Source organism: Maniola jurtina, chromosome 4, assembly GCF_905333055.1.
Source record: "Maniola jurtina chromosome 4, ilManJurt1.1, whole genome shotgun sequence".
Lineage (NCBI taxonomy): Eukaryota > Metazoa > Arthropoda > Insecta > Lepidoptera > Nymphalidae > Maniola > Maniola jurtina.
In genome coordinates, this window is record NC_060032.1 from 11,185,033 (window position 1) to 11,198,207 (window position 13,175).

The 13,175-nt window shown below is 34.0% G+C and overlaps 2 protein-coding genes across 3 annotated transcripts; one reads left to right on the forward strand and one right to left on the reverse strand.

Moving 5' to 3' along the window:
* Positions 1-91: 91 nt before the first annotated feature.
* Positions 92-7,417, reverse strand: LOC123864922 (daxx-like protein). 2 transcript variants are annotated; one of them, XM_045905686.1, is made up of 7 exons: positions 7,192-7,417; positions 5,984-7,089; positions 5,622-5,947; positions 4,993-5,161; positions 4,343-4,605; positions 3,635-3,818; positions 92-3,547 (listed from the first exon to the last, which is right to left on the reverse strand). In XM_045905686.1, exons 1-7 carry the CDS (start codon positions 7,255-7,257, stop codon positions 2,119-2,121), a joined length of 3,543 nt encoding a protein of 1,180 aa, XP_045761642.1. In that variant the 5' UTR covers positions 7,258-7,417; the 3' UTR covers positions 92-2,118. The 2 variants fall into 2 exon arrangements, with proteins under 2 accessions (XP_045761642.1, XP_045761641.1); XM_045905685.1 differs by having other exon boundaries at positions 5,622-7,089.
* A 1,203-nt stretch (positions 7,418-8,620) lies between these two features.
* Positions 8,621-11,819, forward strand: LOC123864967 (NEDD8-conjugating enzyme Ubc12). Its single transcript, XM_045905788.1, has 4 exons — positions 8,621-8,821; positions 9,049-9,182; positions 10,538-10,705; positions 11,604-11,819. The coding sequence occupies exons 1-4, from the start codon at positions 8,713-8,715 to the stop codon at positions 11,742-11,744; spliced, it is 552 nt and encodes a 183-aa protein (XP_045761744.1). The 5' UTR covers positions 8,621-8,712; the 3' UTR covers positions 11,745-11,819.
* Positions 11,820-13,175: the final 1,356 nt, after the last annotated feature.

Genomic DNA, 13,175 nt, shown 5'->3' on the forward strand with positions numbered 1-13,175 from the left:
TTATTGTAGCTTTTTCCCGCGTTTTCTTCGAAATACAAGGTGTAAGCAAACCGCTAGCAAAGACTTACCTACTAAATAAAAGACAATTAACAGATTTCGATCTAATCTTAAATCATTTTAATTTATTAAAAAACATTATAAATTATATAATATGTAGAATACTATTATTAGGTTGTCTTATTCATATAGTAAGTATGGATAGTAAGCAAATTATAATTTTGGCGATATTATACACATATTACCTATATAGATTTATTGTATACATATAACATACCTACTGCAGAATAGGTCCTATCCAACAGTGTACTAAGTTTATGGTCCTATCTTAGCATTTCTGAGAATAGTTTAGGAATAGGTAATAGTTTGATTTACGATTAACTAGATGATGCGAAAGAAAATCCGCGTGGATATTGTTTTTTAAATCGCGACGTAACTCTTTGATTTTCTGGGCTAAAAGTAGCTCCGTTTCTGGTATGCAGTCTATGTACCTAATACAATATGATACCCACAACTCTATTCAAAATCGGTCAATCGGATGGGCCATGAAAAACTAGCAGACATACAGTCAGACAGACACACTTCCGTTCCGGTTTTCGTTTTTCCCGCTGACTATAATATTGGTATCTTCAAAAGAGTGAATAGGCACCTTCTGGACAGGCACACTCTGCCTTAGGCTGCATCATCTCCTGTTTGGTATGATTGCAGCTAAGCGCAAGCCTATACAGTTATTGAAAAAAAAAAAACTTTCGCATTTATAATATTATAAAACTACTATTATTATTACTGTATAAAGTGTAAACGATTCTTTTATGCTTTCTGGAACTTCCAATTAGTTTTTTTTTTCAAAATTATTCTCCTCTTGTCAAAATATTATCTTAATTGGTACTAACATTTTATTTACAAGAAAACAAGCTGACGAATTTCAAGTAGTTGACGTCAGGTAAAGAGCTCCGAAGGACAGTAGAATATCTCTCTGTACTTTATTTAAGCGCGGGATGCGAAAAATTATCGAAAAATTTTTAAACCAGAATATCCCACGGGATTTTCAAAAACCTAAATCCACGCGAACGAAGTCGCGGGCATCGTCTAGTTTGTTTATAAAGGACCTATCTTGCCCAAGCTATGAGTATTTAGCAATAAGTGTATCTTATTAGCTTGGTGAATAATAGAGAAAGCTTCAATTCACTACCCATGCAAGTCATGGCTTAATGTCACCATAACTAGCCAGAATAGATTTCCAGAAGTTGTTTTACCTGACACCAACTGAAAGATGACGACTACACGTAACAAAACAGCTTAATACTATACTGCTATGGATAAATATACAAGTCTGGACACCTTATGTATTATAAAGTTACATGTATTTAGTATTTACACAATGTGGAATTCACTAAGATACAATTTAAGAAAGGCAAATTGTGATGTCTTTCGATATACTAATTAATTATTATTATTAATCGAAGCGCGTCGCCCGGTATCGAATACCACGAATTAAATGATAGATCATTTTGCAGAAGAACAATAACATTTATGCAGATAAATTACTTTGCAATAGTCTATGGAAACCAAATACTGCTACTAAAAACGACTCACTAAAATATTTAACGATTTTTTTAAATCAATGAGAACATAAAAGGATAATTTTTAATCCATTTTATATAAGTTCCAACAAAAAAACAACAAAATTAATCTAATAAGATGTGTGTTAATGTTAATCTTAAAAGATTATGTGTGCACATTTGTACATGGCACCATACAGTCATAGACTTCTCTTGGACTATTGCAGAGCAACATCACTTACCAGTACTGGCATATTATGGTCAAAACACACTTGCAACACCCCTTCTCCAAACCAAGCCACATGTGTTGAATAAATCGAATTGCAGTACGTTGTATGTACATATTTTCAAAATTCACAACCATCACCAAACAGCATGTTGCAAGTGTGCTCGACCCATAGTAAAGCACAATCATTTTGAAAAAAAATATGTCACTTTTCACATACAGGCTGTCTATTAATAACAACGCAACACACTCGAATTGATACTCGAATTTAAATAAATGCAATAAGATTGGTGTGTGTTTATTTATATTACAAGTTAATCAAGTTTCTAAATATTAAATTTCCATACTCATGTCACAATTACTAGTCTCAGCAGTGACGGATTGATCATTAAATTCATTTTCTAATGAATGAACTTTGTTTTGTGTATCACTATTGGCTGTATCTTTAATTACTTCACTTTTTTCATTGCAATTAGATTCAGTGATGTCCATTCTTTCAGTACGATCGCTACTATCTTCTTTGTTTTCGTTATCAGTTTGTAAATCCATACTCTCTACTGAATTAACATCTGATGCACTTCTAATATCAACTATATCTTTGGGCGAATCTACATCGTCTTTATTTCCTTCTGCCATCCTAGAACAATCCTTAATTGTTTTTTCATAACTATTGTGATCATCTTCAATATTCTCTTGCGTCATATCTGCAGTCTCCTCATTTTCTTCAGCACCAGGACTCTCTTCAACTAACACTAATGCATTATTATTTTCTGGAATACTATTTTCGTCATTAGATACATTCCCTAGTTCAAATGCTTCTCCGTCCACTGTAGTTTCCGATATGGATATGTTGTCATCTCTTAAATTTATGCACATTTTTTCAATTTCTATGCTGTCTGTACCTTTATCTTTTATTTCCTCATCAGATGACGCAAGGAAAATATTTTCTTCAACCTGCCCTATTGCAGCCGTATTTACCGTTTTTTCTTTGTTGGTTTCTTCAATTCCAGTTGAAGAGTACTCAATTTCAAAATTAGCAGTAACTAAATCTTCAACGTTTTGTTTATTTAAAGAATTTGTATCATAATCTTTCGGCGAGTCGTCAATAATCATCTCCGACTCAGAGTAGCTGGAGTTTTCAATGCTAATAACATCATATGTTTTTGCGCCATTTTCTTGTTCACTGTCTGATTCAAGCGTGTCAGAGATTGCTATTGGTGTATCAGAATCAGAACTCTCAAGTGTGGATGAATTGGCCTCATTTTCTGAGTGCAATTTTTGCAAAAGATGTAACTCATCTATATCAGACTCAACTTTGTAAGTATCACTATCGTTATTTTCATTTTCTTTATTTTGTTTTACACTGTCACTATCCGCTTCTTTGTCCTTTATAGCTTTAGTCTCGTTAGGCATTGATTCAATAACCATCTCGACAATATTCTCGTCAATATTGCGTTTGTTTTCTATTGTTTCTTTATTGACATTTTCTTGCTCGATATCTTTAGATTCTCGTTCTTTGATTTCGTTGTTGTTTTCTTTTTCGTCAGAATCTTTACTTACAACATTTTCTTTGCTTTCTACTTTTTTACTCTTTTCGTGGAGAAGTCTCTTAAGCCTTTGTTTTCTCTTTTGTTTGTCTCCCATCGAGTTATCATTTTCCACGACATCCTCTTCTTCTTCACTCTCAACTGGTGATTCTTCAGCTTCTTTATCACCGATTTCTACAGCTTCAAGTTTTAACAAATTTTGTCTGTCAACATATCTGAAAACGAAAATAAAATGCATGTAGAGGAAATAGTACACTTAGATAAAGATCAATAATAGTAATATATTAAATCCTTTAACTCACTTATTAAGAAGTTCTGTTTCTCTCTTAGCTGCTACTGTTTTATTTTCGTCTAACTTCTTTTTTAAATCCAAGCTATTTTCCGCCGGATCCAGCTCCGCAGAAATTCTCGACGCGGCTATACGCCATTCATTTTCTTGTCGACGTCTTTGAAGTTTTTTGCCACATCTTGTAAATAAATCGCGAGCTATGGAATAAGTTATATTGTTTTACTATAAATTAACGCCTGATGACCAATGAATATAAACTTAATACGCCTCTAGTACACTGACGTATATGCACTGCCTGTGCGCAGTATGCGGTATGCGGTACCGCGTAATGCATACAGTGTGTGAATATAGACAGATAGATAGATAGAAGTCTTTATTGCGCACAAAAACATGAAAATGAACACAACACAGAAGGAAGAAAACAGAAAAAACAATTGTGTGCAAAGGTGGCCTTATTGCTTAGAGCAACCTACCAGGCAACCTTTGCTGAAAGGAGAAGATAATGCTGGATAGTACCAAGTCGCAAAGAATTATTTCAAATTACTTATATATTATACAAATATTAATTATTATATTAATAAACATAATAAATATACATACATATATAACTATTCTAAGGAATAATATATATACTATATATAGAAACATAGTTACTTGCATATAATATGTTGGTGAGCTAAGATATTTAAAGCAATAAATATGTTAATTAATTTAGTTGTACCTTCCTCCATTACATCAATATCAGTCCAACCCAATTTATCCTCTTCATTGGCATCCCTGACACAACGAATGACATCATGAAAATCAGGAAACGGCAAAGGGGTTCCTATAGGAACCTTCCTATTAATCCATTTTTCTAGCTTTTTCGCGGGACCCGTCGGCCGTCCTGGTCTAGCTTCTATATGTATACGCGGCTCTGATGGCATTTTCGTATTGGTAAGTTGGCAGAATTTCGCATGGACGCGTACCATTCGCTCTTTATATCTAAAATATTTTAATTATATGTTTCAAAAACTTTTTCTAGTCTAGGACAAGCTAATAAGCTAATAGTAATATTTTGATACCCTGGTGTGAGGGCTTGAAAAAAAAATTTTTTCAGCCCGCACATTAAAGCATTTAAAGCACATAAAATCTGCCATTTTTTAAGAATTTTAACAATCCAGACGAACCTAATGACGGACGTATCATCTATCAAAATTGGTTGAGCCGTTAAGTATCAGCAAATAAATAAAATGACTGATTGATTGATTGATTGAGTAGTTACAAGCGGACATAGGAACAGACATACATACATACATACAGGTCAAACACATAACACTCTTTTGGGCTTCCCCACAGCCGGCTAAAAATAATTTATGCAGTATGAGTTACCTCTCAGTAAGCAAGTAAACTGAATCCTCATCGTCATCAAAATCTACTTCTTGTTCCTCAAGCTTTTGTATTGCCCTGTGGAGTTTCTTTATTGTTTTCTCCAATTTCCGAATCTGTCTTTGTTTTTTAGTGTCATATCGAGATTCTTCATATTTGACATCGTATGAATCTAGAAAATAATGTTATAATATTATAAGCATTTGCAATCTACTTAACATGTTATGTAAGTAGAGGAAAGTCATAATATACATAGGGGATTCATATAATATGTATAGAAATAGGAATGCACAAACTTCATAGCAAAAAAAAACTGATTTTCTTTTGATTTTGAGAAATTCCAACAGAATCTTTACAAACCCTTATTCCACATGAATGAAATCCCATGAATCAAGAGAATAGGTATTTATAAAGAATAAAGAATATTACAGTTCTCGAGACACAGCCCGCTGAAAGACAGGTGTACAGATGGACAGACAGACAGACTAGACTTAGACAAACGGACAGATAGACAGACAGACAGACGTACAGCGGAGGCTCAGTAATAGGGTCCTGTTGGTGCTAACCCTTTGGGTACAGAACCCTAATAGTACTGTAGGGTACTGATATAGTAAAACATGTTTAAGACTAACCTTTTTTTATATCCACCTCTCTTGTTGCAACTGACTTTGTCATCTTCCTTTGTAAATTTAGTTCATCAACAATATCCTTTATGTATAAATACATTTTGTCAGGTGATGCCTTCATTGAAACTATTTTACTAGAAACCATATCTATGAACTCTTCCGATTCCACATAGTCTTTGGGACATTGTCGGTAATAAGCTTTGATCTTTTTTTCTACAATTTTTTTCATATCTTCTGTATTTTCAAGTTGAAAACACATCTGTATAAACTTCTGGTAAGTGGGATGGAATTCATCATCTTCAATAATAATTTCTTTAGCTTGTTCAATGACACTTGTTGTTGGTGTTGTTGTTGTTGGTGAATGTTGTGCACTTTTGACAACTTTTTTTTTGGAATGATTAACCTTTTCAGTGCCAGTAAATTGCTTTGGTGATTTTTCAGTTTCTTCTTGTATGTGTTTAGGTGATGCAGGTTTACTCTTGTTTTCACTTTCAATAACAGAGCTAGGCTCGCTGAGATCTATTTCTATTTCCACAACATGGTTTTCTTTACTGCTTTTATATGTTTTTGGATATTTTAGTTTCTTTTTGCTTTGCTTATCTTCATTTACTTCATTAATTTCACTATCACTTTCAACATCCTTGATAGCTTTTGCACTAGGTTTGACAGGACTATCCTCAATAGTGATAGTGAGTTCTTTACCTATGTCTGGGTGCTTAGAAAGTACAGGAGGCTTCAAAGGACTATCTTCTATTGTAATTTCTACATACTTTGTTGTGTCTGGCTCTTTATTATTCTTTTCTTCCATAGATGGTTCCTTACTTGACTTATTTACTTTCATACTTGAATCATAATTATCTTCTTTTACAGCTTTTTCTTTTTGATCCTCAGGTCTTAAGTACCACTGAGGACTAGCTTTAGCAGATTCCAATGTATCTTCATCATCTATTTCAACAGTCGTCATTTCTCTTGGCGGTTTCAATTTTGGACCAACTATCCTCCTTTTATGGATACCAGATGCACCAGCTTTCTGAATAGGATTTATTGTTACATTTGCACTATGTACAGGCTTAATAGTAATGCTTGGGGGCAATTTAGTTAACATTTTTTGCCCTTGTATTTCTTTAGTTTTTTTTACTGTTACTATTGAAGGTAATTTCTTCACAGCTACTTGTGTTTTGCTTAAATTTTGAACAATACTTAAGGGATTGATTGCAGTCTTATTTTTAACACTTGGGACACTTTTTAAATCATTTCTCACAATCTTATTCTGAATAGGCACCATAATTACTTGGGAAGTTGCTTTTGGTTTTACTCTGTTTATAGGAGTAACTTTTAATTTAGATGTATTTATAACGATTGGCTTCGCAAGTAATCCTTTATTGATGGAAGATGGGGCAGATTTAGTAGGTTTTATAGTAACGCCAGGTAGTTTGGTTGGTATATGCACCATTGCATTTGGCGTTGTTTTTTTCTGGAATATAAACGATTAATATCATAAATTTAACATAATACATCTAGCAAATAATTCATTTAACAGTAAATTCGTACACAAGTGGAACTATCGGGTTAATACCTTCTTCGGTGCAGGCTCGGCTTCATCGTCGGAGGACCCCAATTCAATCACATCCTCGCTTGCCATTTTACACTATATCGTGAACGTATTTTTTAAAACCTACATATACGTAGAATCCTATTTTGGGTCCCTACCTGATTGCTTTCTATTTCATACAAAAGATTTAAACAAAACATTTAAAATATATACTCAATTATTTGACAAACTCTGCTGTCTTGAGTCTTCTATGCACAGACCACGAATCTGCTTCTATGAACGCAAGCCACCCAGGGTGACCAGATTTAAATTAATAATCCTGCTAGCTGTTGGACTAAAAATTAAAATTAAAATAGTCTAAGATCTATTATTAACTGTTTTGAACTATTGCCAGGCAACAATTAATTTATTTCTTTAAATTATTATAGAAATTATTAAAAAAAATTACATTCCATGGTAAAAAATTAAAATAACTAATTTTTTCACTTAGCTATGACCATAGATTATTATCTACTAGCTATTAGACTATAGCTATCTATTATTATTTAGAGTTGAGCAGTATCTACTTCTTTAAAGAAAAATTATAAATTGAAAATATTCAAAGTTAGGTACATATTTTACGTTTCTTGTTTGGTTAATCAAGTGAAACTCAGTAAACAAATAATGTGAATTTATTAGATACTGCTAAAAACTGCCAGTTTTTTCCAACTTGAGCCAAGTACGACAATATATTATGCTGTATAGGTACGCTACAAGGGGTCATATCCTACTAAAATAGCAGGATCTTGCTAAGTCTGGTCACACAGATCAAAGACTTAGTCACAGACATTGGTCACAGACCACCGACCAGAAAATAAGCTGCCGTTTAGAGTGCAGAAGAACGGGTAACATTAATAATGTTTAACAGTGGGAGATTTTTAGGAAATAAGTATCTAGTTATTTCAGCCAAGCCAATGAAATATATCGAAGTAGTTTTCAACATAGGTATTATTAGATGAATATTTACCTAGTTTAAAGAAAGGTAAAACACCATCCAGAATCTAAATGTTAAAATAAGTGTTGAAATAATAATTTAATTGCTATAGTGCTTTTTTCCATTTTTTTCATGATTTAAAATTATCAATGACAGAAGTGTTTCTAAAGTTACCCGTGATCTCCATTCTGCACGTATTTTTTATCCGACTGCGGCACGTTTTTTTTTCTCTCTCTCGTCTGGCTTTACAAAGATTAGCCAATGTCAAGTTTGTAGTTATTTGTAACAAGTTAGTTAAACTATACAAGTATGGACTCCGTCTGTGCCGGTACTCGCCGACATACGCAGGCACCCCTATAGAACGCTTTCCAGTCAGTTTAAACAAAAAAAAAACACTCCAAAAAGGCAGAGCACGCCCGCCAGCTAACACCAACACAGACGAAGTCCCTGCGGCACGTATTATTCTCTTTGAGTTTGTCGACTTTGTCGACTATATTCTGTGGTCAAAATAAATCCTGTACAAAATTACTCATACAAATCAATTTCTAATTTCTTTGGATAGAATTAGGACGATGATTAAACTTTTTTCATTAAAACAACAAAAAAAAGATGAAGAAGGCTCGGCTCGGGCAGGGGGTTCACAAAAAAAAGCATCAGCAGCGCAATTGCGGATCACAAAAGGTAATGGAAAATAATAAAAACTACCGATTGTATCGAGTTTGTTTTAATAAATATTGGACTCATTTAAACCCACCGTTATTTTGATATTAACTATTCTTAATTAATACAATACACAAACACTTGCTTCAGGAATTGCCCATATATCTTGCTTTACTTATTGTAGGTACTCAATATGTTCACTGTGGCAAAATAATCTTAATTTTTATAATGTAACCCCTCGTTTCCAGATTTAAATGAGTTGAATCTTCCTAAAACATGTAGCACAGAGTTCCCAGATCCAGATGATTTACTTAATTTCAAATTAATCATATGCCCAGATGAAGGCTTTTATAAAGGAGGAAGATTTGTATTTAGTTTTAAGGTAAATATTATATGTTAATTTACATATACAAGGCTATATCTTGAGACAAATAAATGTAATCTTACCATTTACCAAATGTTCTATGTGAGCTCAGTAGCATCAGCTCCCATCTGTTATTTAGAAAAGCATCTGAAAAATGGGCCTACTTGGGTTATAGTTGTTTTATAGTAGTACAGTAAGAGCTACTGAAGTATTAAGACTAATATTCTTTTGTACGAAACTGAATGCACATATTGCATCTCTCCTTTCATAGTAACAAACTTATGGAACCTATGAAACTTATCCTTTAAGGAGATGAAACTGTTGTAGGACAAAATGTTGCTGTTTGCTCTCTCTACCTTATTATATAAGAGAGATGAAAAAATCAATATAATAAGTACTGATAGTAATACAAAAGATCTCATAGACCCTAGCTATGTATATAGATAGCAGTTATTTTTGTAAACTTAGATTAAATGATGCCAATGACTTCTTCAGTGCAGATTATAAACATCATGTGTGATCTCTTTGATTTTCTGGGATAAAAAGTAGGTTACACTTATATCCATATCAAGAATGCAAGGTATCCCTGCACCAAACTATGTTAAAATCAGTTTAACGGATGGAGTGTGAAACCTGGTAGACAGATATGTAGATACACTTTTGCATTCATAATATTAGTTTGGATTGTTTTACCCATGAGAGACTTGGATTTTTGAACTTTGTCAATTGTCTTGTGTGAATGTTGCTAAGCGGACATAAGAGACTGATATTAGTGCTAAATCAATTGTACACAACTTTTAGATTTTATTCTTTTCTTTTATTATCTTAGTAATTAATTTATTGGAAATTGTGTATGTTTTTACAATAAGCTCCCAGAATACATTGATGTCTCTCAACAAGTTCAAAGTTATCATTAACATTGAAATATTCTACTACAATGTAAAGGATTATTTAAATGATAAGAAAGCTTTGGAATGAGTTGCTCAACAGCTTTGATACTTCTAATAAGTGATTTTTTGAAGTGGTGATAATACATAAAGAGTTTGTTATGGGCTCTCCTCAGACCTGAGACCTGGGCACTTTTGAAACCCTCATAGCTTTAGTTTTAAGGAGGTCAAAAGGAGTTCAGTAGTGTCTACTTTGAATAATTGATTTGAGTTTGAGTTTATAGTTCTAAAAATGGTTCTAATCATTTTATTTATTTATATTTATCCACAGGAAATATTGTGAATAGGGGTGCTTAGCATTTCTTTTAGATCTATCAATTTGTTTAGAAATGTATGTAATCCAGATATTATGTATAACTAGTTAAGCACTGTTATATTTTCAAACAGGTACACCACCCTTTGAGCAAAACTCTCTGTAATTTTTAGGTAGGACCAAACTATCCACATGAACCGCCCAAAGTGAAATGTGAAACAGCTGTGTACCACCCTAATATAGACTTGGAAGGCAATGTGTGCCTAAATATATTACGAGAAGACTGGAAACCAGTGCTCACAGTCAACTCTATAGTTTATGGATTGCAGTATTTATTCTTGGTTAGTATTATGATTTTAAATAGATTAATAGCTCAAGATACAATGTAAAGAATATGTAATGTAGAAAAAATAAGATTTATACTGTACCTACCCTCCTAATGTAGTTATAACAGTTCAGCTCAAAGTTTAAATTGCGTTTTTTGTTGATACCAAAAACGCTACTGTCACATGTAATTGAATTTTGCAAAAAACGTTTTGTAAAATATAAAAAAAGATCAATATTCAAGGTCATTTTTGTGGGTGTGTTACTAGGTGATGCCCGCGACTTCGCCCACGTGGGAATACTTTTTGAACCCTCTGGGAACTCTTGGATTTTCCGGGACAAAAAGTATTATGTCCTTCCCCAGGATGCAAGTTATCTCTGTACCAAATTTCGTCAAAATCGGTTAAACTGATGGACCGTGAAAAGCTATTAAACAGAAAGATAGACACATTTTCAAATAGGCCTAATTATTTACCGCACTAAAATGGGTAACAGAAAACCGGCCAAGTGTGAGTCCGACTCGCACTCAGGTATTTTTTCCTACCTTTTGCATGATTAATCAAAAACTGTTATGCATAAAATAAATAGAAATCTGTTTTAGAATGTACAGGTAAAGTCCTTTCATATGATATCCCCACTTGGTATAGTTATTTTACTTTGATAATTGAAAATACTAATTATTTGTTTATGAACACATTTTAATTATTTTATTGTGATGTAACCACAAACTCAAGTTATTCGGATTTTTTCCTATTTGTGCTATAAAACCTGCCTACCTGCCTTTCATGATTCTAGGTCAACTGGAAGTATCCTATAGGTTTTTTCACAGACAGACAAACAGCAAAGTGATCCTATAAGGGTTCCATTTTTCCTTTAGAACAGATCCCTAAAAACATGTATGTATTTAAATTACAGGAACCAAACCCTGAAGACCCACTAAACAAAGAAGCTGCCGACGAACTCCAAAGCAACCGACGACTGTTCGAACAGCACGTACAAAGGGCGATGCGAGGCGGCTACGTCGGCTCCTCCTACTTCGAACGCTGCCTCAAATGATCACACGCTATTGTAAATTAATTCTCCCAATTCTATATAAATAAATTAATAAATCTCAATTCATTTTATATACTACATGGGAGTCTGATTGATTGACAAGTTTGCTTATTGTTGCTAATTTGGTTGAACAAGTCATTGTAGGGTTCCGTACCCGAAGGGTGCCAACGGGACCCTTCACTAAGACTCCAATGTCCGTCCGTCCGTCAGTCTGTCAGCGAGCTGTATCTCGTGAACTGTAATAGGTAGAGAGTTGAAATTTTCACAGATCGTGTAATTCTATTGCCACTAAACAACAAATACTAAAGATTTTAAAAATAACTACTGAAAATAAAAAAAATAAAAAAGTGTTATTTCTTGTATGATGGCACGGAACCCTTCGTGTGCGACTGCGACTTGCATTTGACCGATATTTTTGTTATTCAGATACAAGCTAGCTCTTGACTGCAACCTCACCTAGTGGTAAGTGATGATGCAGTCTTAGGTGGAAGCTGGCTAACCTGAAAGGTGTGTGGAAGTTTATATCAAACCCATACAAAGGTGTCTAACGCTAAATGGCTTGGCGGTAAAGCTTTGCTGGTAGGGTGGTAATTAGCCACGGCCGAAGTCTCCCATTAGACTAGACCAGAGAAAATTTAGAAATTATAAAATTCTAAATATCCGTTGCCGGGAATCGAACCCGGGACAGCGTTCACTACTGCATCAGGGAGGTAGTCTAAAAACAGTGCTATGTTGCCGCATTGTGAAAAGGAAGGCAGTATTTTTAGATTTGTTCATTAGTTCTAAATGCTTCATAAATCTTCATCCTTCCAAACGCTCTGCCTAGGACCTAGGTAGTAAAAGTAATGGAAGAATCTAAGGCGAGACAAAAGATCTTTGAAGCTTTTACTTGGAGGTGAAATAACTAGGAGCAATCTAATAGAGCTAAAAACAAGGCCAATGTACTTAGGAGATAATTCTTCTAAACTATTTTTCTAAGACTCAAGGTTTCAAAATGAGAAAACAGCTCAAGAAACTCTAGTAATCAAGGCATTGAAGATAAGGCATCTCCTAATATTATATTGGTAACTGCTATAGGGTAGGTATTGTTTTCCTTGGTATTTCATTTATGCAGCCCCTTTGTATTTGGTGATTTTTATTTCATCGATAGCAATAGGTGGCGCTGTGTTGAGCATAATATGGTATAACAGATATTATAACTTCACTTCAAAGTTCAACATTCCATATGGTTCAATACAAAACATAATCGTTTGCTGTATGAAATGAACTTGTCATTATATTGTAATTGATAAACTGGTTGATTAGGCAGCGTCCTATGTCGCCAAACGATAACTGGTGTAATGGTGGTGGGAATAGGGATTGGAGTCGCGGGGCTCGGTGGCTGCTGATGGTATCGGTGTCGGGTGGTGACTAGTGGCGTGAAGTGAGCGGCGA